This window comes from Castanea sativa, chromosome 9 (genome assembly GCF_040712315.1).
Source record: "Castanea sativa cultivar Marrone di Chiusa Pesio chromosome 9, ASM4071231v1".
In the NCBI taxonomy this organism is placed as follows: Eukaryota; Viridiplantae; Streptophyta; class Magnoliopsida; order Fagales; family Fagaceae; genus Castanea; species Castanea sativa.
This window is the reverse complement of record NC_134021.1, coordinates 40,513,495-40,540,748: the sequence shown is the minus strand read 5'-3', so window position 1 is coordinate 40,540,748 and position 27,254 is coordinate 40,513,495. Positions and strand designations below refer to the sequence as shown.

At 35.4% G+C, this 27,254-nt stretch overlaps 1 protein-coding gene and 2 pseudogenes across 1 annotated transcript; all 3 read right to left on the bottom strand.

The window, feature by feature from the left end:
- Positions 1–1,918: 1,918 nt before the first annotated feature.
- On the bottom strand, positions 1,919–2,614 carry LOC142609216 (uncharacterized). Its single transcript, XM_075780820.1, has one exon. The coding sequence runs from the start codon at positions 2,612–2,614 to the stop codon at positions 1,919–1,921; it is 696 nt and encodes a 231-aa protein (XP_075636935.1).
- Positions 2,615–7,966: 5,352 nt separating this feature from the next.
- Positions 7,967–14,083, bottom strand: LOC142610417 (uncharacterized; annotated as a pseudogene).
- Positions 14,084–20,515: 6,432 nt separating this feature from the next.
- On the bottom strand, positions 20,516–26,030 carry LOC142610416 (TMV resistance protein N-like; annotated as a pseudogene).
- Between the last annotated feature and the right edge of the window lie 1,224 nt (positions 26,031–27,254).

Sequence of the window (27,254 nt, the reverse complement as noted above, 5' to 3'; positions counted from 1 at the left end):
CCTTAGGGTCTAAATATTACCCAATTCAACTAATTTTCTTAATCAAATCCTCATGTAATATATTTAAATCACTCACCAAAAGCCAAATCATAAATTACAAAAACAGTGTGGCTCAGTAAAAATCTCAACCAGTAAACAGTTCAAATGAAAAGAAACAAACCACCATCTAGTTCGATTATCAAAAACCCATTACCAAACAACAACAAAGAATGAACAAATTGAGTATTATTATTTTGTACGTCTTAGATACTGACGAAGGGTTTGATAAATTAGGGGCTGGTGGCATTTTCTCCTTGTGTTTAGTGACTTTAGTCCCCAGCCAAAACATGGTAAAGTTGAAGCTTCAATCTACCCGAGTCTATCTTCCCTTAAAAAATGCAAACCGCAAACTTAGTATCCCAAATAAAATTTTGAAAAAAAAAATTGAAAGAAAGAAACAAAGAGAGAGAGAGAGAGAGTTGGCAATATGTATTTATTTATAGACACTAAGAAATGATCTTTTGTCCATGAACTCAAAGAGGAATCATTGATCCATTAATATATAATTTTCAAAAGAAATAGGTACAATAGTGTGCATTTAAATGAAAGGGGAAGTGAAAGAGTTTTTTGTTTGTGTTTTTGCTAGAAGAAGTGAACAGTTAAGACTTAAGGGACGTAGAAAGAACTGAAGAGTTAAGAAAGAGAATGAATGAAATTTAAAAAAATTAAGATGGGTTTGATCTCAACAGAAATTACTTGGAAAGTATAATATTATTGTAATAGTGCAAAGCTTGGTCTCACTTTGCCAGGTGCTTATCCATAGTGTGCATTTAAATTTGAACGGGGAAGTGAAAGTTTTTTTTTTTTTTTTTTTTGTCCAGAAGAAGTGAATAGTCTTTTTTTTTATGGAAATAAGTGAAGAGTTAGGAGAGAGGAAGAAGTGAATTGATTTTTGATGAAGCAATAAGTGCTAAACATAAAAGCTGCATTGTTTTAATTTTTGAAGTTGGAAAACATCATTTCATAATAAAGAGGATTGCAAAGAACTCATATAGAGCGCCACATGGCAGAACCTCATGCACTCTTGCATGAGGTCTCTGCTTTTGTATATATATTGATTACCTTTCCCTTGATGTAGAGCTCATCAGCTTTTGAAGTTTAAATGCTCAAAACAGCTAGCATTTAGAAGATTTTTGGATCTTGCAATCAGCTTGGAAGAGAGTTGAGTATTGCATGAGCTGAGCTCCAACCAGAATATTGAGACTGGAATGAAGCTCGAGCCAATATTGAGTTCTATAAATATTTTGCAAGAGCCGAGTCTGAGTAGTAGGAAGTTGGGCTTAACTCAATGTGTTTTAACTCCTAATTGTATGATTGGTTAACCAAAGGTATGCAAGTTCAAATCTTAAGCACAGCCATTTTGTGCGAAAAAAATTATGATGGGTGATGTATGTTTATATGCTTGCATTGACTTGAAAGTTAATCTTCATTTTTCTTTGATGATTGACTTGTATTGTAATTACATCTTTTGCTTTCAGAGTTTAGTCTATGTTTGGCACTTTTGAAAAACGCAATATATATATATATATATATATATTTTTTTTTTCCCCTATTGTTTATCAATATTTTCAGAGTTTAGTCTATGTTTGGACCTTCAGGTTTATGTCACACCCCAAACCTAGCTCAACATGTTCAAATACTATCAAGTTGGCCACCTTGTTCGAACAGAAAAAAAAAGAATGTTTTTTTTTTGATAGTCAATCCCAAACATATTTCATTAATTAGAACTTTGGTTCAAAAGAAGTACATCTCTATGCACTTGGCATTGAATAATAGGTGGGGTATCTTTAACCTACACTACACAATCAGCAATGATTTTGGCATTCCGAGCCATAAGGTGAGCTGCACAATTTCCTGTTCTACGGACATAGTTGATCTTCTAGTCTTGGACCTTCTGCCTCCATTGCTTTGCTCCTGCTATAATCATTTGGATTGAAGTTGGTGGGAGACATTTACCCAACAGAGCATTGATGACTAGTTGAGCATCTCCTTCCAAAATCACTTGTTTGAGCCTGAGGTCACCTGCTAGCATTACGCCTTCCTCAAACGCTTTAGCTTCCACTTCCATAGCCCCTAATGGTAGAGCCAGCTTTTTACTCATAGCTCCCATAATTTGGCCTTGCTCATTCCTGATTACAACCCTAACCCCACAACTGCCAATCTCCCTAAACACTGCCCCATCCACATTAACTTTGTACCACCCCTCCCAAGGAGGACTCCACACCCCAGTTCTCAGAGGCACTAATTGTTTTACTGTTGCATTTAGTGCACTGAATTCCTCCACTAATAGTTCAGCTTCCTTAGCAATTGCCTTCACTGCCTTGCATCGACCTTTAAACTTTATGGAGTTCCTATTTTTCCAAATGCACCATGCTGTAGTAGCAAAGGTCTCCCAGCTGATCTCCCTTTTGTCTTCCCAAATTTTCCACACAACATCCATGAATTCACGCACCAGACTTCGAAACTTAGGCAAGGGAAGCTTTGACTCCCTCCAAACAACCTTGGCCACCTCACAATCCCAAAGAGCATGCCTTGATGACTCTATCTTTCCACACACCCCACACACATCCTCCATGGGAATTTTGTTGAGCTTAAGGCAGTAGTTTGTAGGGAGGATGTTCTTGCCCGCCCTCCACATGAATTGTTTAACCTTACTTGGACAATGCAATCGCCAAATAAAATTCTAGAACTCACCTCTCTTATTCGGATTTGAAACCTTGCCCCCATCGGCCTTGCTCCTTTGTTCTAGTAGCCAACAACATGCTACCTTATACGCAATCCATGCCCAAGTTAGTGCATCCTCGGGGAAAGTTTGGCTAATTGGAATGCTTAAAATGGCCTCTGCTTTGTGAGGGAGGAAACTGCTACTCACCAAGTTTTTTTCCCAGCCACCCTCATCCCGGTTTAGGAGAGATTCCACCATAACACCTTCAAAAGCTTGTGGCCGAGGGCTTGTCACCTTGAAAGAGTGTGGGGTTGGCAACCATCAGTCAGCCTAAATTCTCACACTTTGCCCGTTTCCTATGCTCCATCGCAACCCCCTATCCAAGACTTTTCTCGCTGCCATCAAACTTCTCCATGTGTACGATGGATTCTTGCCTAGCTATGCCTCCATAAAATTTCTTTCCGAGAAATACCTCGCTTTCAAAACTCTGTGTGTAAGAGAACTCGGGTTTTGGATGAGCCTCCATCCTTTTTTTGCAAGCAAAGCTAGATTGAAAGCCTTTAGATCTTTAAAACTCATCCCCCCATCAGCTTTTGGATTGCACATTTTCTCCCAGGCGATCCATGCTAGCTTCTTTTCTTTGTCACGTTGTCCCCACCAGAAATTACTAATCAAAGAATTCAGGTCACAGCAAAGGGAGTCAGGGATTTTAAAACAGTTCATTGTGTACGTCGGAGTAGCTTGGGAAACTGCCTTTATTAAGATTTCTCGGCCTACAGTAGATAGCAACTTTCCCTTCCCTACCAATGGGGGCAGCCCCAAATACCTCTTGTGTTAGTGAATGATCTGAGCCCCAAACATTTCTTTCACCGCTTCTTTAACCTCCTCCATCATATTCTTGCTAAAAAAGAGTGATGTTTTCTCTTTATTTGGCTTCTGCCTAGACTCTCTTTCATAATTTTCTAGGATTTTGGAGACATTAAGCCCCTCTTTAATCATCCACAAAAAGTAGATGGGAAACCCTTGGCGCTCTTCTACACACTAATACACCCCTCAGATTTTCCCCAACCTCATCTCTTTGCAACATGGCCGAGATGCCTTCCACACATAGAAGGAATAGGTACGGGGAAATAGGGTCCCCTTGCCTAAGTCCTCTTGTTGGAACAATCCTACCCTTAGTCTCCCCATTGATTAACACCGAATATGAGACCGTGGTCACACACATTATCATTAAAGATATCCACCTTTCCTAGAATTCCATTTTTCGCATCATCACCTCCAAGTACCCCCATTCAACCCGGTCATATGCCTTGCTCGTGTCTATCTTGATTGCCATTAGTCCTTCTTTCCCTTTCCTCCTTTAATCGATACAATCCATGACCTCGAAAGCTACCAAGACATTATCTGTGATTTGCCTTCCTGGTACAAATGCGCTTTAGGCATTACTAACCACTGTCGGGAGGACTCCTTTCAACCTGTTTGCAAGTACTTTGGATACAAGTTTATATATCACATTACATAAGCTAATCGGGCGATATTCTGTAATCTTTTGGGGGCATTTAACTTTGGGAATCAGACAGATGTATGTATCATTTAATCCATTTGGCATAATACTGAATCTAAGAGTATGGATTACACTTTGAACTACCTGAGGACCTACCACATCCCAATACTTTTGGTAAAATATAGAGGGCATACCATCCGGGCCTGGGGATGTTGTGAAATGCATCTGTATGAGGGCTCGCCACACTTCCTCTTCTCTAAATTCCTTTAAGAGCTCGGCATTCATGGCTTTTGAAACTCTCCTACCTACTGCTCCAGGGCTAGCTTCAAACTCAATTGGAAAGGTTGTGCTATAAATCTCTGTGAAGTACTTCAAGATAATATCTTCAACCTCCTCTCTGTCTTCTCTCCACCTGTCGGGGAATGGGATCAACTCCGGCAGTTCGTGCCCTCACCGATGAGGTGAAAAGAATGTTTTTCATGATGATGTGAATTGGATTATCAAATAATCAAACAATTGAGATTGAATTATTTGGCACTTTAGAAGCAGAAGAAAATTCTCAGTTTGCTTCAGATATGAATTCTTTCGCTGCTCTTAGTCCAGCTAAATCTAAAAAAGAGTGGGCAAATAATTTTAGATCAAGACGAGCATAGGCATCTGAAATTCTATTAGAAGTTGTCAACACTGGGTAACGTAGGGCATTTTAATGGTTGCTTATTGTGGACTAATAATCCATATCTTTTATCAGTAACGAGATATTGTGTAAAAGGAAGGTGGATTCAAATGGCAAAGTAGTATTAACAATGGCGAAGTAGTATTACTGAAGTTGCTTCAACGGTAGTCACCACTAATAGGTTCTATTGTAAGTGCCATAGAATGCCAACTTAGAACTGTCCCTGTTTGAATTGCAAAATACTCAAAGCTAATTCTTTACCAACTAGTGCGACTTGTGGCAGAAGCGACTTGGTCATTTGAGAAATGTGTTATAATCTGCATTACCAATTATCCAAATTTTCATTTTTCAACTCTCGAAATGTCCCACATCTTTGTAAACATTGCCTTAGTGGCAAAATGCAAAAATTTCCTTTGTATTTCTAAATTCAAAGTTTCTGCACCTTTAAAACTAATCCATACTGATGTCTAGGGGCTAGCACCTTTCACATCAGTAAATACTTTTCTTTAACATCTATACTTTCTTGATCATTTCACTAGTTTACATGGTTGAATTAGTTACAAAATAAATCAAAAGTTTTTGCCATATTTTAGAATTTTAAAGCCATTATGGAAACTTAAAATCCTGAGTGAGTTTGGAGATAAATATACTCAATCTAAAATGGTTGAACTTAGGACTTATCACTTTTGGTGGAAGGCACTTGCAATTGTATCAAGGCTTGACCTCTAGTAGGTGAATATACTTCAACTGAATTTGACAAATTTTGTGCTTCACAAGGCATAGTCAATTATTGTTCTTTTCCACACACTCCCTAACAAAATGGGGCAACTGAAAGAAAACATGTCATTTTGTGAAAACTTCATACATTGACTAAGATCCTAAATAATGCTCATTCAAAGATTCAAGCATTATTTATTACTAAATAAAATACATTCTTAACATCATTATTACTCAACAAAGAGGTTTATAATATCTCATTACATAACAAAATCCCAATTAATTTAGGATGAATAGGATTTTAGCCTAAAAGGACCAAATTTTATCAAATCAAGAAAAACAATTTATGATGAATCAAGTCAATAACTTAAATTGCTCAACCAACTTATTCTAACCATTTCCTAATCATTGGGTTCAAATTTCTCATAGTAATGACATCAAATCAAACAATCAAATTCCAATTTCATATTTTATGAGTGAAACTTTTTAAATAAAAAAAAAAAGACAAAGAAGAAATAGTTAATTTTTTGTTCATGTATCAGCAGAAAATACCATATATCAACCAGAAGTTAGTGAAACGTACTAAAATTTAGGTCGAGGTGGATGGAGGGATGATTCTTCCCAATAAATAACTTGAACATAATGGAATTGATAATTTTGCTTCTGCATGGACTTTTTGATCTATTCAAACACAAAAAGTAGGAAAATACTGTAGGAGTATCAGAAATACAACCTAGATCGACTAATCTAACTAATTCAAAATTAATAAACCCTTTAAAATTTTAAAAATAAATTATTGGGAATGGCAATAGATTAGTACAGCAGGCAATTTTCTCTCTTTAAGGCGCATTAAAGAGACATTAGAGAAAGATTGAGTCCGTTTCTAGCTAGAAAGACATTAGAGAAAGAAGAAATGAGAGTAGAGGAGGAAGAGGAATACGAATATACTAAGAGCACAGTTGAGTAATTGACGAGGTTGTGTGAGAAGCAGCAATAAAGCTTGTTAGGAAGGTGGTTTAGATGGCTGCTTAGTATGATCAAGTCACTCATTGCTCTTGAAGATAATGATACTATCAAGTGGCTTGATTTCTTCTGCTGCTGTCACAACTTCAAGATGATAAAAAATGTAGCAACTTATCACTAGGGTTCTTGGGTATTTTGTTTGTCACTAGCTGAACCAACATCCCAAGAGAAATATATTAATACAACAAACCTCAGGAGAATTTTTTTAATGAATAATTAATTTTTATTTATCAAAACACCAGAAGAAAAAACTTCAAACAAAGCTGGACACAAATAACAGCCCAGCAAAAACAAAACTCAAACAACCCCTCCTCTCTGCTACCAAAGTACAAACAGCTACATTTGCAACCACACTTTCCAAGCCCAATAGGGCACTAAATCCTTACAACAATGCAACTTCATTTCATAAGCAGACATTGCTCTAATTACAAACTATTGAGTTAGTGGAAGCTTTTATGCTTATTTGTTGTGTAACAAACTAATAGTAGGTTATTTTATGCTTATTTGTTGTGTGAACAAAATAATAGTATGTTATGCCAAATAGAAATAGAAAAGACAATCACACATGGAACACAAAGATTAACATGGTACAACTTTAGGCCTACATCCACGGACAGCTTAACAGAAAATTTCACTAAGAAAATATGAGGTTACAAAATAGCACAAAAGCATGGAACAAGAGAACTTTAATTTCTCTACACTGATTCCACTGCTTAAACTCTATAAAACCAATTAAACAAAGCCACACATATATATACACACATTGACATACATACAGCAAAAAGGAACCCTCTGTTAATTCTTGACCAGTTTAGTGAGTGCCAAGGTGGGTTTGAGAGGAGGGACCCTCCTTGGCTAATTCTTTAACGTCGCTCTTGTAACTTTCCCTCTTACCACTGCGATAGGCTTCAAGTTCTTGGATCCCCTCCTACCAATATATAAAAAGTGCCCCAACAAGTCAAGAAGAAAATTTTGTATTATTCAAACCTGATGAAAAAAGGTTTTAAAAAACAAAAGTGATATGGATTCATGGAATGAATTTAATTTTTGAGTTTGGGGTGATTGGGGTGTGAGTCCCAAAAGGTAATGTTAATCAGCACAATACTTTGAACTTTCTTTTTTTCCCTCTCTCAATGCTAGTATATGTACAAAACAGGGGTAAAAATCTAAAAAGAAAAACTCCAATTTATACATATGACAAATTTAAATTTTTTATCATGCCAATTTAAACCTGACAATCAAAACTCACACTTTCATTTCATTGGATTCCCCTCCTCAAAAAATAAAAGAGAACATCAAGACTTGTAAACTGTAATAGCAAGAAGAAAGATGATGACTTACAGGAAAAGAAGTCGAAACATTCCTTGTACTAAATTCTTTAGAATCAGCCATACATCCTCCAAGTCTTTGGATGGGGGTTCGTCTCTAGAGTAGCCTTCTACACTTGGTCCAATCCTGCCATCCTCATCATGGCTTCGCTTATTTCTGCTAGCTTCTACGGTTGAATCATAAAGATCATGGCGGAGATCACCCAGATCCTCATAGAGTGTTCTGTTGTTGATGCTTAACTGTGCCATAGTTTAATTGAGATCTTCAATGTCTTGGTAAATATCCCTCTTCCCTTCGTGAATGGATTCATGCGTCTAGGACATTTCATATTATCCTTGCACTAAATAAAAGTTCACCAACAAGACATCAAAAAAATTTGTAGAACTCCAACCAGATTATTAAAATATATATATATATATATATATATATATATATATATATATATATATATATATGGTATGATTTTAATTTTTGAGTTTGGGTTGATTTTGCTGTGACTGTTAACAGGTAATTCTAAGGTACAACTAGCCCAATACTTTGAAGTTAACAATTAAAAAAAAAGTATATGTCCCAAAAAAAAAAAATTGATGATGACTTGTAAAGTAGTAAGAAGAAAGATGATCACTTACTGGCAACGAAGTCGAAAATTTTCCTTTGACTAGAATCCTCAGAATCAGCAATAAATTCTCCGACTTTATAAATTCATTTTGGCTGTGGTTCCTCGTTAGAGTAGCCTTCTCCACAAGGTGTCCAGCCCCATCATCCTCATCATGCCTTCGCTTAGTTCTGCTACCATCTGAGGCTGAATCGTCAGGATCATGATCCTTATAGAGCATGCTGTAGTAGATGCCTTGGTATATTTCTGAACTCTGCAACTTTGTGTTCTTCTGGTTGTTATTGTTGTAATTTAAACTTGCAGGTATTTCTACATTTACAAACAAGGTTGTTCTTATTGAAACGCCACTTTTGATCCTTGGAATTGGGATGTGTGTGCCCATTGACATTCAACGAGTTACTTCCATGCCGTGATATTTCTTATGTAAAGAATTGGTTGTTCTTGGATGTTTCTAGAAGAGAAGACCTAGAGAGAAATTTCCCTCCACCACCAAAAGATTCCACCAACCTGTTGCTAAAGATTTGTCAACATTATAGTAAAGGACTAGCTAGAAAGCTTGTTGTCATGCTAATTTATTAACTTCTTACTACTACCTATGTACATACATACATACATACATACATGTATTTGTGATGTGTGTGTGCGTGACATCTAAATTTTGTGTCAGGATCAATGCATGTTTTTGGTCATACTTTTAACATACTGAATTTTGTTGTACATTCAGGTTAGGGAATATGAATACAAGTGAGACCAAAGTGACCTGCGTGCTGCAGGGGTAGTTCAGGTTTTGGAATTTGGTTGTGTGGTTGCCACCTTCTCTACTTACCTATTCCCCTTGGATATACAAACAATGTCCTTTGCTCCCAAAGATGGGCATGAGAAACAGATTCAATTTGCATTAAGAGCATGGATTTGGTGTAATGATCTTTGCTTTAGCCACAAAACAGCTGCCATACCCCAAAAGCTCCTTTGAGATGGTTCACTGTGCAAGGTTGTGTCAATTGGCATGAGAATGGTGTTGGGCTTTGTGGAGCCTAGTTTTGTTTGTAGCCCATTGTGAATCCTGTGCGTAAGATATAAAACTGTTGCTTTGGAGATTGGGGTTTTTGATATCGTTTTTAAGAGAGAAATTATACTGTCGCATTCTATATTTTTCCCTGAGAACAGTGAAATCCCTGCAACTCCGTGGACGTAGGAAAATTGCCGAACCACGTAAATACTGTCTTGTGTGTGATTATTTTTTCTTTGGCATATATTTTTCTCTATTTTTGCATTTCACAGGTTTGGGAATTTTCGTACATATTCCCATCAAATGGTACCTTTCCACCCTAAAGATATTTGTTTATGTTGCATTGATTGGATGGGAAATGTAAATCTAGAAGCAACTATAAACATAAGCTCCTAGTTTGCAGTATGTTTTTCATAGTATCTGGAGGAGTTTAGGAAATATGTCTGGTGTGGCTGCTTAGTCTCAAAAGATTGAGGCTTTTTGTGCTGCTGTTCCTGATGGGATGAAGAAGTGAATATTTGAGCTCTTGCAATTCAAAAAGGCTCACTACTTGTAAGATAGCTCAGGGTTTCTCTAATTTCTCGAAGACCTGGTGCAAAAGTATGTTTGCTCCTTCTTGATAAGATAACAATCAGAATTGAATCCTGGACAGCAAGGAACCTTTCCTTCGCAGGATGGCTCCAGTTCTTTATAGCCTTTAGGTTTAACTAGTCTAGCATCTTCATATCGCCAAAGAATCTATTGCACAGATATTGAGTAGTTACCTATGGAAAGGAAAGGAGCTTTAGGGGGCTAAAGTATCTTGGGATGTTGTATGCAAGCCAAAGAGAAGGTGGATTAGGTTTGAAAGAGGTGCAAGAATGGAACTAAGAAACCATAATGAGACATATATGGAATCTATTTGCTAAGGCAGGCTCAATTTAGGCAGCTTGTGTTAAATAAAACCTTTTGAAATACAAGAGTTTCTGGTTTGTTAACATTCTTCAAGTAGCACTCAGGGATAGGCGGAAATTCTAACTCTTACTTGCATTGTCAGGACATTACTGAAGTTTGAAGTGGGATTAGGTTGTATCATTTTCCTATGGCATGATTGGTAACATCTAGATGGAATCCTAATTCAAAAGTATGGTACTCAAGTCATATATGATGCTGCCAGCAACAAAAAAAAAAAAAAAAATGCAAGGGTTTCAACTTTCAAGTGTTTTTGAAAGATAAAAGCATGTTTCGATCAACTTACCTTGTATCCATCCAGAGTAAACTTTGCCAGCACACTTATTCTTTGAGTACTTTTTCACTAGCAATCTGGAAATAATTAGATTTCAATATATATTTGTATAGGAATAGAAGTTCAACAGAACATTTGCAGGACAAAAAAAAGATTTAATCAATAATAAGAGCCATTTGACAGTTAATTTAAATAGCTGACCATTTTGAGTGAGAGGAGAGATCCTACTTGGCTAATTCTTCAACGTGGCTCTGCTAACTATCCCTCTTACCGCCGCAATAGGCTTCAAGCTTCTTGGACGTTTGATCCCTTCCTTCCATTATATAAAAGTGCCCCAACAAGACAAGAAGAAAATTTTGTATTATTTCAACCTGATTAAACAAAATGTGGCTATATGAGGGTCAAAAGGTAATGCTAAGGTACAACTTGCAGAGTTCTATGCTTTTTTATTATTTTTTTTAATAATTTATTCAAATTATAAAATATGGGAAATCCAAAAAGAAAAACTCTCTAACTTTATACCTAAAACAAATTAAATTTGTTATCAATCAAAAGCCACACTTTCATTGGATTCCCCTCCCCAAAAATAAAAGACAACAGTAAAACTTGTAAATTGTAACAGCAAAGAGAAAGATGATGACTTACAGGCAAAGAATTCCCTTTTACTAGATTCTTCCGAATCAGACATAAATACTCCAAGTCTTTGGATCTGGTCCCTCGTTAATGTGGCCTTTTCCACTAGATTCTTCCGAATCAGACGTTTGGTTTTACTTATTTTTGCAACCTTCGGAGGCTGAATTGTTCAATATCATGATAGATTCACCCAGACCCTCATAGTGCGCAGCTTGTTCTTGTTCTGTGCCAGGGTTTAATTGATATCTTCGATGTCTTGGTAACTACTACATTCGTGAATGGCTTCAAGCTTCTTGGACGTTTAATCCTCTGCATCCACTAAATAAAAGTGCACCAACAAGTAGTTGTAAACGATGACTTGTAAATGTTAAAAGTTAAAACGTTAAAACTTGAAAGTAAGAAGAAAGATAGACTTACTCGCAAAGAAGTCGGAAAATTCCCTTTGACTAGGATCCTCAGAATCCTCCATAAATCCTCCAAGCCTTTGAATCCTCTTTGGCGGTGGTTCCATAATAGAGCAGCATTCTCCACTAGGTCCTGCCCCATCATCCTCATCACGGCTTCGCTTATTTCCGCTACCTTGTGCAATTGAATCATCAATATCATGATGGAATACAATGCTGTTGTTGTTGATGCACTATGCCATAGTTTTACCGGGAATTTCGATGTCTTGCTGGTATATGAATCGAACCCCAATTTTCTCCACCTGAAGGTCCCAGGAAAATGCTCTAATCGTACGCGGATATTGTTAGGCTTAGTGCCCTTAAATCCTATTGTATGATGTTATGTATGATATTATGTATGACATTATGTATGACATGATGTATGACTTAATATTGTGATTGATAAAATTATTTTATTATTATCTAAAATAATAGTAACATGAATATGGGACATTATCATATAGTCCGTGAGATGCATTGTATGTGATTTATGTGAAAAGTCACAAAAGATGTAAATCACAAGTTCTTTGTAAACTCAGAATTTATAGTTCGTAGTCTGTGATGAAATTGGGCATTTCATCTGCGAAGACTATAACGTGTCAACTACGATGATTTGTCTTGATCATGGAAGTGGAAACTTCTAGTTGATATGTTGATATGTTTTAAGAGTTAAAACATATTGAACAGGACTGCTGTGAGATTTATTATTTTTCTAACGACTGTCAAATGAATAATAAATTTCACGACTTCTATTTGCATGAACTCTTAATCCTGAGAGAATAATGGACCTGATCATGAAGTGTAGGTTGCTTTGATATATCAGGAGTGAGATCTGAAGTGACGGTCAAAACCTCAGTATGTTGGGCAGCCACATTTAGTGTTGATGGAACATATATTCTCAAGATGGAATTCATAGTCTCTTGATAGAGATATAAAATATTCCCTTGAGATAAGTTTAATGGTTTCAGTTATTCAGAGAGTTAGGCCTAACCACTTTAGTAAGAAATTACTAAAGTATATATTTATGAAATTGGATTTCATAAATATATAATGAATAACTTTAAAGAATTAAACCGGATACTCAAGGATAAGATGTAGTAATTTACAAAGTGGCAGTCTACATTTATGACTTTGTGTTACTACGAATATTTTATGAAGGGGTTACGTGTATAATAAAGTCTTGGGATATAATTTATTAATAAGGCCTAGAGTGCAATTATATTTATATAGTGGTATTAAATATAATTAATGGTAACTTTGGACTTGTCAAGAGTTGACGGAAAAGACCAAGGCCCATTGGAGCTAGTGTCTTATTGGTCCCTTTTGGTCCCACTCCAAGCCACACACTAAAACCCAATTGGAAAGGCCTAATAGGCCAGCCCAATTAGATAATCAGTTAGTTATAAAGGGAGAAACATACATAATTTTTTATGAGAAGAGATTAGAAAAGAAAAAGAAACGGTGTGTGAGAGAGTGTGACATACACTTTCATTCTCCTTTTGAAAAACTGATTGAGAGACCACACATCTTGGGCGTAAAGTGGAATTGGAGTGAAGATTAAAAGTATTCTCAAGTGCTTCTAATCTTTGTTTTGAATTTCTCCACACCAAGGTACGCTATCTTGTTCTTAAATTCTGAAATTTACATTGTGCACGTTATCAATCATGAATGAAATAGATCCTAGTTCGCCGCTTCCGCTGTGGGTTTTGTATGAGATGCAAAATCAGATTTTTTCCTTCAATTGGTATCAGAGCCAGGTTTTCATATCATAATTGTATAGCGTGTGATTGAATTTTAGAATTTGAAAAGGAATCGTTTCTTTGTTGGAACCATGCAAGAAAAACTAGATGTTTATGGCCATCTACATAATGCATTGTAATGCAATCTACAAACTATGATGACCAAGAATATATATATATATATATATATATATATATATATATATATATATATAAATATATATATATATATATATATATATATATATATATATATATATATATATATATCTACATATCTGCCAAGTCATATATATATATATATATATATATACACGGATTGCCTTGACTTGGTGGATATATAGATATATATCCGTACAGTACTTGGATTGCATGGTTATTAGATTGCAATCCATACTTTTGGTAACTGTTTTGTAACCGTTTGGTCAATGCACTGCCTGATTTTTTCTTGTACCTTTTGGAGTCCATTGCATAGTTTGACCATAATTTTGTTGTTTTGAAGAAAGTGAATCCGTGAGGATTCAAACCTTCTGACAAATATATATATATATATATATATATATATATATATATATAATATTATATAATGTAATATTATATTTTATATATTACGTTATATATATATATATATATATAATATTATATAATGTAATAATTATATATTATATATATTAATTTGTATATTATATATAATATAATATAATATAAATTTTTATATATAATAAGGGTTTTTATTACGTTATATATATTTATATATATTAATGCTAGTTTAATGAAATTTATTCATAATGAGATTAGGATTATATTTTTAACGTGTCTAGCATTATTATCATTCTTAATCTTAAAAACCTTTATTCTAAAATATCTAGTGGGAGAGAGATTCAAGGGTTGGATCTCACGGTCTCCATTGTTGGTTCATAGTAGTGTGAAATATATACTTTGTCTTTGTCTTTGCCTCGAGCTTAGCATTCCATGCGGAGAGTATTTATTTCATGGTCCTACAAGATTGAATTTCTTGGTTTATAGTGGTTTGATAAACATCTTGTCTTAGCTTCGAGCTTTGCATTCCATGCGGAGGGTGTTTTATCATGGTACTACAAAATAAGCCTGTTAAAGGGATGAGATGTGGTTACACATGATTCTAGACAATGGTATACACTAGACTAAGTATTTTAGTATTCTCTATGCTGAGTTCTTACTATTATTACTTAGAGGCTAAATGTAAAACGGCATATTATTAGTGTTTGATAAGAGTTATCATGATAGCACTAATAATGAGAATAGTTCTCAATCAATCATAGTATTTTATGTTCACTCTATGCTGAGAGATATTGAATATGAGATTGGGTTGTCATTGCATATATTATTTTATGGTTTTATTAAGGTTCCATATTATATGCTTTTATGCTAAATTGATAATGTCCAATTTACTTATTATATTCATGTTTATTATTTTCAGATTTTGTCATGGCATCATTTAGCCCACTTGTTTCTATTCTTAATCAAAACAAACTGACTGGATCCAACTACGTTGATTGGAAAAGAAATTTGGACATTGTTCTTACTGCTGAAGAGCAAAAGTATGTGCTTACTCAACCATGTCCTAAATTTCCTTCATTAGATGCTCCTCTTGAGGAAAAATAACGATACGATCGTTGGCAGAAATCTAATGAGATGGCCAAGTGCTACATCCTTGCATCTATCTCAAATGTTCTACAGCATCAAATGCAGGATGTAGAGCTTGCTTCAGACATAATGCATAGTCTGAAGGAGATGTTTGGTGAGCAAGGCCGTTCTGCAAGGTCGTTCTGCAAGGCAAGAAACCATGAAGCAAATTTATAATACCAAAATGGCTGCAGGAAGTTCAGTGAGGGAGCATTGTCTTAGGATAATTGCTAATCTGAACACATTAGAAGTTTTAGGTGCCGACATTGATGAAGAATCCCAAGTGGATATGATACTCCAGTCACTACCAGAATCATTCAAGGAATTCAGACTCAATTATAACATGAACAAAAAGATTTATTCTTTGTCTGAATTAATGAATGAGTTAGTGGCGGCGGAAGGCATCCTTGGTACTTCTAGTGTTGAAGCCAATATGGGTGAAGCTTCTACTTCTCAACCTAAGTCGAAAGGCAAGGGTAAGAAGAAGAAGAAGAAGAAGAAGGACTTCACTAAGAAAGATGGTATGCAAATTGCCTTAGGGGTTGCCAACAAAGGAAAGAAAACCAAAGGAAAGTGTTTCCATTGTGGTGAGAAAGGGCATTGGAAGAGGAATTGTCCAACATACAAGGCTGCCAAGAATAAAGGTATGAAAAATTCATTTCTTCTTGAAATATGTTTGGTACAGAATCCAACAGATTCCTGGTGTGTGGATTCAGGTTGTACTAATCATATCTGCAATTCTTTGCAGGGGTTCCAGGAGACCAGAAAGTTGAATGAGGGAGAACTATTTCTTACTTTGGCTGATGGGAGCAAGATTCCGGTTGAAGCTGTTGGAGTGTTTAATTTGTGTTTTAAGTCTAGAGTTTTAATATTGGAAGACTGTTTGTATGTACCTAATGTTCGTAGGAACTTAATTTCTGCAACTTACTTAGGTAAACATGGATATTGTGTTATCCTGAAAGACAATGTTGTAATAAAGAAGGATAAAATGTTTATCTGTTCTGGCAATATTGTGGATGGTCTTTATATTTTAACTCCTGATAAGCATGAATTATACAATTCTGAATTAGATAGTAACTCTCATGTGAAATCATTAAAGAGAAAGTTTCCTTCTACTAGTGATGCATATCTATGGCACTTGCGTTTAGGTCATATTAATTCAAGTAGGATTCAAAGATTAATCAAAGATGGACTTTTACAGCCCATGGACTTTGATGGTTTTTCAGTTTGCGAATCTTGTTTGGAAGGTAAAATGACCAAACGACCTTTTAATGCAAAGGGTAGAAGAGCCCAAGATTTGCTAGAACTAGTACATTCAGATGTATGTGGTCCTATGTCAATTCAAGCAAGAGGTGGCTATGAGTATTTCATTACTTTCACTGATGATTACTCTAGATTTGGTTATGTGTACCTAATGAAACAGAAGTCCGAAGCCTTTGAAAAGTTTAAAGAGTTTAGGGCTGAAGTTGAGAATCAATTGGGTAAACACATAAAGGCCATTCGATCTGATCGAGGTGGCGAATACCTTCTTGGTGATTTTAAGGATTACTTGACTGAAAATGGGATTATATCCCAATTGACTGCACCTGGAACTCCACAACAAAATGGTGTAGCAGAAAGAAGGAATAGGACTCTTTTAGATATGGTTAGGTCCATGTTGAGTTATTCGACTCTACCAATTTCTTTTTGGGGATATGCCTTAAATACTGCAATGTATCTTCTGAATTTAGTACCTTCGAAGTCTATTCCTAAAACACCTGTAGAGTTGTGGAATTGGCGTAAGCCTAGTATGAGACATCTCCACATTTGGGGTTGTCCAGCACATGTGTTGAAAGGAAAGTCTGACAAGTTACAGTCTAAAACAGAAGTGGTATTTTTTGTAGGGTATCCAAAAGGAACAGTTGGAGGTTTATTCTATAGTCATAAGGATAATAAAGTGTTTGTTAGCACAAATGCCAAATTCTTGGAAAATGACTATATGAATAATTTTACTCCGAAAAGTAGAGTTGTCTTGGCTGAAATGAATGAACCTGTAGTTGAACAACCAATGGATGAAACTAGGGATGATGTGACTATATTAGATATACCACAAGATACTACTCATGAGATGTCTAGTACACAGGTGTCTCGTCGTAGTGGGAGAATTATTCGGCCTCCTATAAGATTCATAGGTTTGGGAGAAACTTATGAGGCTATCTCAGAAGAGGCTGAATCGGATCTTTACACTTATGATGAAGCAATGAATGATATAGATGCACATCATTGGGTCCAAGCTATGAAATCTGAATTGGATTCTATGAATTCAAATCATGTATGGGATCTTGTAAAGGCGCCTAATGGCATTAAGCCTGTTGGTTGCAAATGGGTTTACAAAAGAAAGAGAGGGATAGATGGAAAGGTTGAAACCTTTAAAGCAAGACTAGTGGCGAAAAGGTATACACAAAAAGAAGGTATTGATTATGATGAAACCTTTTCGCCAGTAGCCATGCTTAAATCTATCAGAATTCTCTTATCTATTGCTGCTCATTATGATTATGAGATTTGACAAATGGATGTCAAGACTGCATTTCTTAATGGCAATCTTGAAGAAGAAATATACATGTTGCAACCAGAAAGTTTCATAGCAAAGAACCAAGAGCATATGGTATGCAAGTTGAATAGGTCCATTTATGGACTTAAACAAGCATCTAGGTCATGGAACATCAGATTTGATCAAGCAATCAAGTCATTTGGTTTTGAACAAAATCTTGATGAACCATGTGTGTACAAAAGACATCGAGACAAAGTAGTAATGTTCCTAGTGCTTTATGTTGATGATATTCTACTCATTGGGAATGATGTAGGGGTAATGTTATCGGTTAAAGTTTGGTTGTCAAGCCAATTTGATATGAAGGACTTGGGTGAGGCTAACTTTATTCTAGGGATCAAGCTTTGGCAAGATCGCAAGAATAAGATATTAGGCTTATCATAAGCTGGATATATAGATAAGGTCCTAGAACGGTTTAGCATGCAAAACTACAAGAAAGGATTGCTTCCTTTTAGACATGGAGTTCCTCTGTCTGATGACCAAAGGCCTAAGACTCAAGAGGAAGAAAATATGATGAGACAAGTTCCCTATGCTTCTGCAGTGGGAAGTCTCATGTATGTCATGCTTTGTACTAGACCAGATATTTGTTATTCAGTTGGCATGGTCAGCCGATATCAATCAAATCCAGGACCAAAACATTGGCAAGCTGTAAAGCATATTCTCAAGTATCTTAGGAGAACGAGAGATTATATGCTTGTTTACCATAGTGAGGATTTGATTCCCATTGGCTATACAGATTCAGATTTTCAATCAGATCTAGATTTCAGAAAATCCACTTCAGGATGTGTTTTCACCTTGGGAGGTGGAGCCATAAGTTGGAGGAGCGTTAAGCAATCTTGTATTGCAGACTCCACCATGGAAGCCGAGTACGTTGCTGCTTGTGAAGCAGCAAAGGAGGCTGTTTGGCTCAAGAAATTCCTTTCTGATCTTGGTGTTATGAGAATAGAGCAAGTTCCTATCACATTGTTTTGTGACAATAGTGGAGCGGTTGCACAATCCAAAGATCCAAGGAATCACAAGAAAGGAAAGCACATTGAAAGGAAGTACCACATCATTCGAGACATTGTTGCCCGTGGAGATGTTGTGGTAGCAAAGATTGAAAGTGCAAATAATCTAGCAGATCCTTTTACCAAAGCCTTGTCTCAAAGGACTTTCGAGTCACATTTGGAAGGAATGAGAGTTAGATTAGTACACAATAGTCTTTAGGGCAAGTGGGAGATTGTTAGGATTAGTGCCCTTAAATCCTATTGTATGATGTTATGTATGATATTATGTATGACATTATGTATGACATGATGTATGACTTAATATTGTGATTGATAAAATTATTTTATTATTATCTAAAATAATAGTAACATGAATATGGGACATTATCATATAGTCCGTGAGATGCATTGTATGTGATTTATGTGAAAAGTCACAGAAGATGTAAATCACAAGTTCTTTGTAAACTCAGAATTTATAGTTCGTAGTCTGTGATGAAATTGGGTATTTCATCTGCGAAGACTATAACGTGTCAACTACGATGATTTGTCTTGATCATGGAAGTGGAAACTTCTAGTTGATATGTTGATATGTTGATATGTTTTAAGAGTTAAAACATATTGAACAGGACTGCTGTGGGATTTATTATTTTTCTAACGACTGTCAAATGAATAATAAATTTCACGACTTCTATTTGCATGAACTCTTAATCCTGAGAGAAATATGGACCTGATCATGAAGTGTAGGTTGCTTTGATATATTAGGAGTGAGATCTGAAGTGACGGTCAAAACTTCAGTATGTTGGGCAGCCATATTTAGTGTTGATGGAACATATATTCTCAAGATGAAATTCATAGTCTCTTGATAGAGATATAAAATATTCCCTTGAGATAAGTTTAATGGTTTCAGTTATTCAGAGAGTTAGGCCTAATCACTTTAGTAAGAAATTACTAAAGTATATATTTATGAAATTGGATTTCATAAATATATAATGAATAACTTTAAAGAATTAAACCGGGTACTCAAGGATAAGATGTAGTAATTTACAAAGTGGCAGTCTACATTTATGACTTTGTGTTACTACGAATATTTTATGAAGGGGTTACGTGTATAATAAAGTCTTGGGATATAATTTATTAATAAGGCCTAGAGTGCAATTATATTTATATAGTGGTATTAAATATAATTAATGGTAACTTTGGACTTGTCAAGAGTTGACGGAAAAGGCCAAGGCCCATTGGAGCTAGTGTCTTATTGGTCCCTTTTGGTCCCACTCCAAGCCACACACTAAAGCCCAATTGGAAAGGCCCAATAGGCCAGCCCAATTAGATAATCAGTTAGTTATAAAGGGAGAAACATACAGAATTTTTTATGAGAAGAGATTAGAAAAGAAAAAGAAATGGTGTGTGAGAGAATGTGAGATACACTTTCATTCTCCTTTTGAAAAACTGATTGAGAGACCACACATCTTGGGCGTAAAGTGGAATTGGAGTGAAGATTAAAAGTGTTCCCAAGTGCTTGTAATCTTTGTTTTGAATTTCTCCACACCAAGGTACGCTATCTTGTTCTTAAATTCTGAAATTTACATTGTGCACGTTATCAATCATGAATGAAATAGATCCTAGTTCACCGCTTCCGCTGTGGGTTTTGTATGAGATGCAAAATCAGATTTTTTCCTTCAGATATAATATGTCCTGATAGGAATAATAGGTCAGCCAAAGGTGATGTGATTCAATTGTATCATATTTTTTCATAGAACCAGAAATCTCTCGCCCATCCATTGGAATTCCATCGATTATAAATGAAAGCTCCCAATCACGAGGGTGTACACCCCACTTGTTGGGTACAAAAACAACACAAAATGCAATTCCAATCAGCGCATTAGACAAATTAGAAGGCACTTGTAATTTCAATTCATGACCCGTACATTCATGGTTAAAATATTTCAGAATTTCACTTCCAGGAATAATAAATTTTAACTTCTTTGGTAGTGTACCACTTTGTCCCTGAAATATACAAAAAATAACGTTTAGAACTTGGAGAGAGAGAGAGAGAGAGAGAGACAGACAGACAGACAGACAGACAGACCTGAAGCATGCTAATGTCAAACAATTTGAAGCAGTTGAAAAAGAGTAGATGCAAATAGGTGCGATCTAACCTAGAAAGATAAAATTGCAGCTCTGGCAATCTCTCCAGTGAGATACAATCATCTGCAATTACGGAATCAATAGTTGACGGAACATTTTTCAACGATTGAAGCCTCTTGCAATCCTCCAAATAGAGTGTTCGAAGATTAGAGAGTTGAGACATGCTTTCAGGAAGGGAAACCAAATTATTTCTGCTTAGATCTAAGCATTCTAAAGAGGACAAGCAGCCAATGTCATTGGGAATTGACGAAATATCACAGTGAATAAGATGCAAATTTGTTAAAGATTGTAGACCTGATAAGGAAGGCAATGATAAGCCCACCAAAATTGGACTTGTTGGCAGGGAAGAATATATAAATGAAGGCAATAATATTCTTTGCGTGGTAGGACTTGTTGGCGAGAAAAATAATGAAATCCTTAATGGTTCCGTCCACTCAGCACTTGCTGGCATGAAATAAAATTCAGATAACTTCCATCCACAGATATGTAGTTGTTTGAGATTTTTAAGGAGAACAATTGAAGAAGGAACCTCTTTTATGGTTGTCCAACACAAATTAAGCACCTCCAAACCTTCCATATTTCCTATGTTCTCTGGCAAGTTGTCAAATTTCAAGCATCCAAAAAGATCAAGAGAATTAAGCAACTTCAAACTATAAATGGTGCTAGGAAGACGCATAAGATTCATGCAATGTCTTAAAGTCAATTGAGTAAGGTTGGTCAAACGTTCAATTGATGAAGGTAGCTCTTTTATAGCTGTTCTACTCAAATCAAGCTTCTTCAAACCTTCAACATTCCCTAGGTTCTTTGGCAAGTTGTCAAATTTTGAGCATCCAAAAAGATCCAGAGATTCAAGCAATTTCAAACTACAAATGGTGCTAGGAAGACCCACGAAATTTTTACAATCTTGGAGAGTTAATAAACTAAGGCTTGTCAAATGTTCAATTGATGAAGGTAGCTCTTCTATAGCAGTTCTACTCAAATTAAGTATCTTTAGATCTTCGATTATCCATAGGTTCTCTGACAATTTCTTAAATTCTGTGTGTCCAGAAAGATCAAGAGCACCACGGAACTTGAAACCACATTTGGTGTTAGGAAGACACACAAGTTTCCAACATTTAAGTATAGTCAACAAAGTAAAGTTTGTCAAACGTTCAATTGATGAAGGCGACTCTTTAATAGCTGTTCTACTCAAATTAAGCTTCTTCAAACGTTTGACATTCCCAAGGTTCTCAGGCAGGTTGTCAAATTTTGAGCATCTAGAAAGATATAGAGATTCAAGAGATGTCAAACGTTCAATTGATGAAGGCAACTCTTTAATAGCTGTTCCACTCAAATCAAGCTTCTTCAAACCTTTGACATTCCCAAGATTCTCAGGCAGGTTGTCAAATTTTGAGCATCTAGAAAGATATAGAGATTCAAGAGATGTCAAACGTTCAATTGATGAAGGCAACTCTTTAATAGCTGTTCCACTCAAATCAAGCTTCTTCAAACCTTTGACATTCCCAAGGTTCTCAGGCAGGTTGTCAAATTTTGAGCATCTAGAAAGATATAGAGATTCAAGAGATGTCAACCGTTCAATTGATGAAGGCAACTCTTTAATAGTTGTTCCACTCAAATCAAGCTTCTTCAAACCTTTGACATTCCCAAGGTTCACAGGCAAGTTGTCAAATTTTGAGCATCTAGAAAGATATAGAGATTCAAGAGATGTCAAACGTTCAATTGATGAAGGCAACTCTTTAATAGCTGTTCTACTCAAATCAAGCTTCTTCAAACCTTCAACATTCCCTAGGTTCTTTGGCAAGTTGTCAAATTTTGAGCATCCAGAAAGATCCAGAGATTCAAGCAATTTCAAACTACAAATGGTGCTAGGAAGACCCACGAAATTTTTACAATCTTGGAGAGTTAATAAACTAAGGCTTGTCAAATGTTCAATTGATGAAGGTTGCTCTTCTATAGCAGTGTGTCCAGAAAGATCAAGAGCACCACAGAACTTGAAACCATCACATTTGGTGTTAGGAAGACACACAAGTTTCCAACATTTAAGTAGGGTCAACGCAGTAAGGTTTGTCAAACGTTCAATTGATGAAGGCAACTCTTTAATAGCTGTTCCACTCAAATTAAGTTTCTTCAGACCTTTTGACATTCCCAAGGTTCTTAGGCAAGTTGTCAAATTTTAAGCATCCAGAAAGATCGAAAGATTCAAGAGATGTCAAACAACAAATGGAGCTAGGAAGGCGCACAAGATTTTTGCAATCCATTAGAATCAATGAAGTGAGGCCAATCAAGCCTCCAATTGATGAAGGTAGTTCCATAATAGCAGTGCAATCCAAAAAAAGTTTCTGTAAGCATACCATGCTTCCCATGAATTTTGGAATTTTCTCGAGTATTACACAACAAGAAAGATTAAGAGTCTTGAGAGAATCCATTTCAAACTTGCTTGGTAGAGAACTTAGCTTTTCACAATATGCTAGATTAAGAAGAACAAGCTTTTTAAGAATTCCAATCGATGGGTGAAGGTCGCGTAAATTTGTACAATGTTCAAACACTAATTTCTCAAGATTTGGGACTCCAGCAAAGTCTAGGGTTGAAATCAAGTTTGAGGAGTAGGTCAAGTCGATGAACTTCAACTTGTCAAAATTCTGTTAAAAGAAAAAAAAAAAAAAAGATTGGAATAATTAGCTTCAGTGTCCATTTATTGAAATTTAAAAAGAAAAGTTGTGAAGATACTTAATAACATAAGTACCTGTCTTCCTATCCAAATTTGGTTAATTTCACTTCGTTGCAAGCAAAGTTGAATAAGCTCATTTAGTTGGAAACTTGATGGCAAAGATTTTGAAGGATACTGATTCCAGTTAAGAATTTTTAAATCATTAGGAAGATGTGTGGGGACATGGTTAATATCATTAATTCTAAGAAATTTAAGATTGTACATCTTCAAAAATGCCTTAGGGTTCCAATGTGCCTCTTTTTCTTCATTATAAGTACCCCAAATATCCATGGCTTGAACAGCTTTTGTTCCCTGACAATCAAGAAGGAATTAGTGAATTGAAAATATATTATTAGCATAACAATTCAAATTTCAAATTTTGGAACAAGAAGGTAGGGAATGAGCTTAAATTCTCTAAGTAACCTCATACCTTGTTTTTTTTCAATACGTTGTCAATGTCCTCATAACGCCATAGTCTACTATGTTTTCTAGGATCATCAGGGTAATCTTGACAAACTATATTCTTACCCATTTCTTCAAGTAAATCATGCATCCACAACACTTCCCCATATATTATTTTCAATAGAGATTTATTAAACAGTCCAGTCAACCCAATATTAGGGTAAAGACCAAGAATATCTAGTATTTCTACTACTTGATCTTTCGTACTATGATTAAAGAAGCATGCAATATGTAGAAATATTTCCTTCTCTGTGTCATGGAGTCCATCAAAACTTATTTGAAGTACTTGGAGAACTTTTGTATTAGGATATTCTTTAAGCCTCTCCAACGCACTTTTCCATTCAATGGTACTCTTTCCAAACAAGAAGAAACCCAAAACCTCAAGAGCCAAAGGAAGACCTCCAGCATATTTTAAAAAATCTTTGGACAGCTCTAAATAATCATTTGGGATATGCTCTTTTTTAAAAGCTTTCAAGCAAAAAAGTTGAAGAGCATCTTTATAATTGAGTCCTTTAACTTCATATATTCCATCTGCTCCATGTGTGTTCAACACATGCACATCTCTTGTTGTTATGATAATTTTACTGCCTGGACCAAACCAATCATGCTCCCCAACTAACATTTGTAACTGGTTTAATTTATTTACATCATCAAGAACCAGAAGAATCTTTTTATGAGAAAACCTATTCTTGATCTTGAGAACTCCATCATATTGATCTCTTATTTTAAAATCTGTTTCCATCAAAATATCAGAAATAAGTTTCTGTTGTAGTGAAAGTAATCCCTCTTTTTCAGATTTTTCCCTAACATCCTCAATAAAACTGCAAGTGTCAAATTTTTTAGAAACCATAAAATAAAAAACTCTAGCAAGAGTTGTCTTGCCAATTCCCCCCATCCCCCAAACCCTTATAAATCGAACGTCGTTTGATTCTATAGCTAAACATGACTCCAATTCCACCATTTGAGAGTATATTCCTACCAGGTTCTTGGTAAAGTATGGGATTGCATCATATTTCAAGTGAAGTAATATCCATCCCACAATTTCTTTGATGTCTTCAAGCTCAGACCTGCAATGAATAAAGTACAATATGCATTGAGTTTGAGCCTCCAATTAGTCACACAAAAAATATGATATATAATTGATGTTCAGTTTGACTGATTGAAACAAAATATGTAAATTGATTCGCTTAGGATAAAATTGAAAGAAGTAGAATGAAACATGTATGTTGATTTGCTTAAGGCTCCAAATAATATTATATATATGAAGTGGGACATTTGAATATTTAAAAGAAATAAATAAACCAAGTTAATTACCTCGTATTCTTTAAATGCCATCCGGCGAGGTTGCCCACTTGTCTCAAAGCATCTCTCCATTTCTCCACCCTCTCTTTGTTCTCCTTTTTTTTTTTGTATTCAACAAATGGCTCTGCAAAAGTTCCCATTTGTTGCCGTGCATCCGATGGCTCGATATAGTGAAAAATAGGCAAAACCTTCATTCCCAAATCTTCCTTGCAAGCAATGATCTTTGCAAGTTCATCTAAACACCAAGTTGAAGATGCGTAGTTTTTTGAGAGAATGACTATGGCAAATCTTGATTCTTCTATTGCTTTCAATAGCTCTGGTGAGATGGATTTTCCTCTCTCAAGTTTTTCATTGTCTCTAAAAGTGTGAATGCCTTTCTCTTTCAAAGCATTGAATAGATGATCCAAAAAATTGTGGCGGGTGTCCTCACCTCTGAAACTAAGGAAGACATCATACATCCATCGGGCAGAAGAAGAAGAAGAAGAAGAAGAACTTGGGAAAGATGACAAGGCTGTTTCCATGTCCATTAAAGCCACTGAAAATATACTACTACTAAATATTGAATCGTGATATAGATCTGCAAACCAATAAAATAAAATAAAATCAATACTACTGAAGAAAAATGAAAAGAAAATAAACTAGGGAAGAAGAAAACCATTTGAGGCAGTGTTTTGAAACCCTCTGTTAATCAGATCGGTCAAACAACCTTACCTCTTTTTTTTTTTTTCTTTTTCTTTTTTATTTATGAGAATGCCCAGTTGAAATGGAGGTTCATGAAGCCAGCAAATAAACTCCGTCCCGCCACATGTACATCACTCTGCTACTCACTGTGAGGTCTCACCATTCAGAACTCCGGGGAAGTGCCTGGTATATTTTCTAAAACACAACATATAATTAAATCTCCGAACTCGACTGGGTTTGTATTGTTGACAATTCAGTAATTCACATTAAAACTCAAACACAGATGGCGGGGATGGGTTATGTGTCTTGTTTTTTCTTAGTCAAGTCAACTGTGCATTTTTTTTTTTCGTTTATTAGGCTAAATGGTTGTCAAGAGCTTTATCTAAAGCTACTTTGTATGAATAATTTGTTAGTCTTTGTGACAGTTCAATAATTTAAGAGAGAGAGAGAGAGAAGAGAGTGTGTTGTTTACTTTTCAAGAATCCTCCCCTCCGGTGCTCCTCACTAGTGGCAGACCCATGCGATGCACGGGAATATACAACTAATTTGTAGCGTGGTATAATGTATGATTTATTCTATAAAACATACTGGAAATATTATTTCTAAAATTATTTTTCATCTCTCCATCTCCACAAATATATCATTCTATTATTATTATTTTTTTTGTTAAAAAACTAAGGTGCATTTAATTAATATTATTCCATAATTTTTTTTGAGATAAAAGATAGAAATACTATTCTTTTTTCAAGTGATCTATATTATTCAAACTTCGGTATGGTGCTATGGTTTTCTTTTTTTTTCTACAACTAAAATTTTTAAGTTCCAAAATTCATTTATTTGAATTTCTTATTCTAAGAAGATTATCATGATAACCAAACCTCATCACAAATTTACAATTGATATTACTCAAATAGTTTATAGAAACATTCTAATACATAATCATCTCACTTTTAAAATATCTAAAAATTAACTCAAATCAAAACTATAAGAGGGATAGAGAGTACATGTGATAAATAACTCATAAAACACTACCAAAGTGTATTATCCAAAAGTAGAGACACAAAAAAATTCATCAATCTAAAATAGAGTTGCAAGAAAGAATTA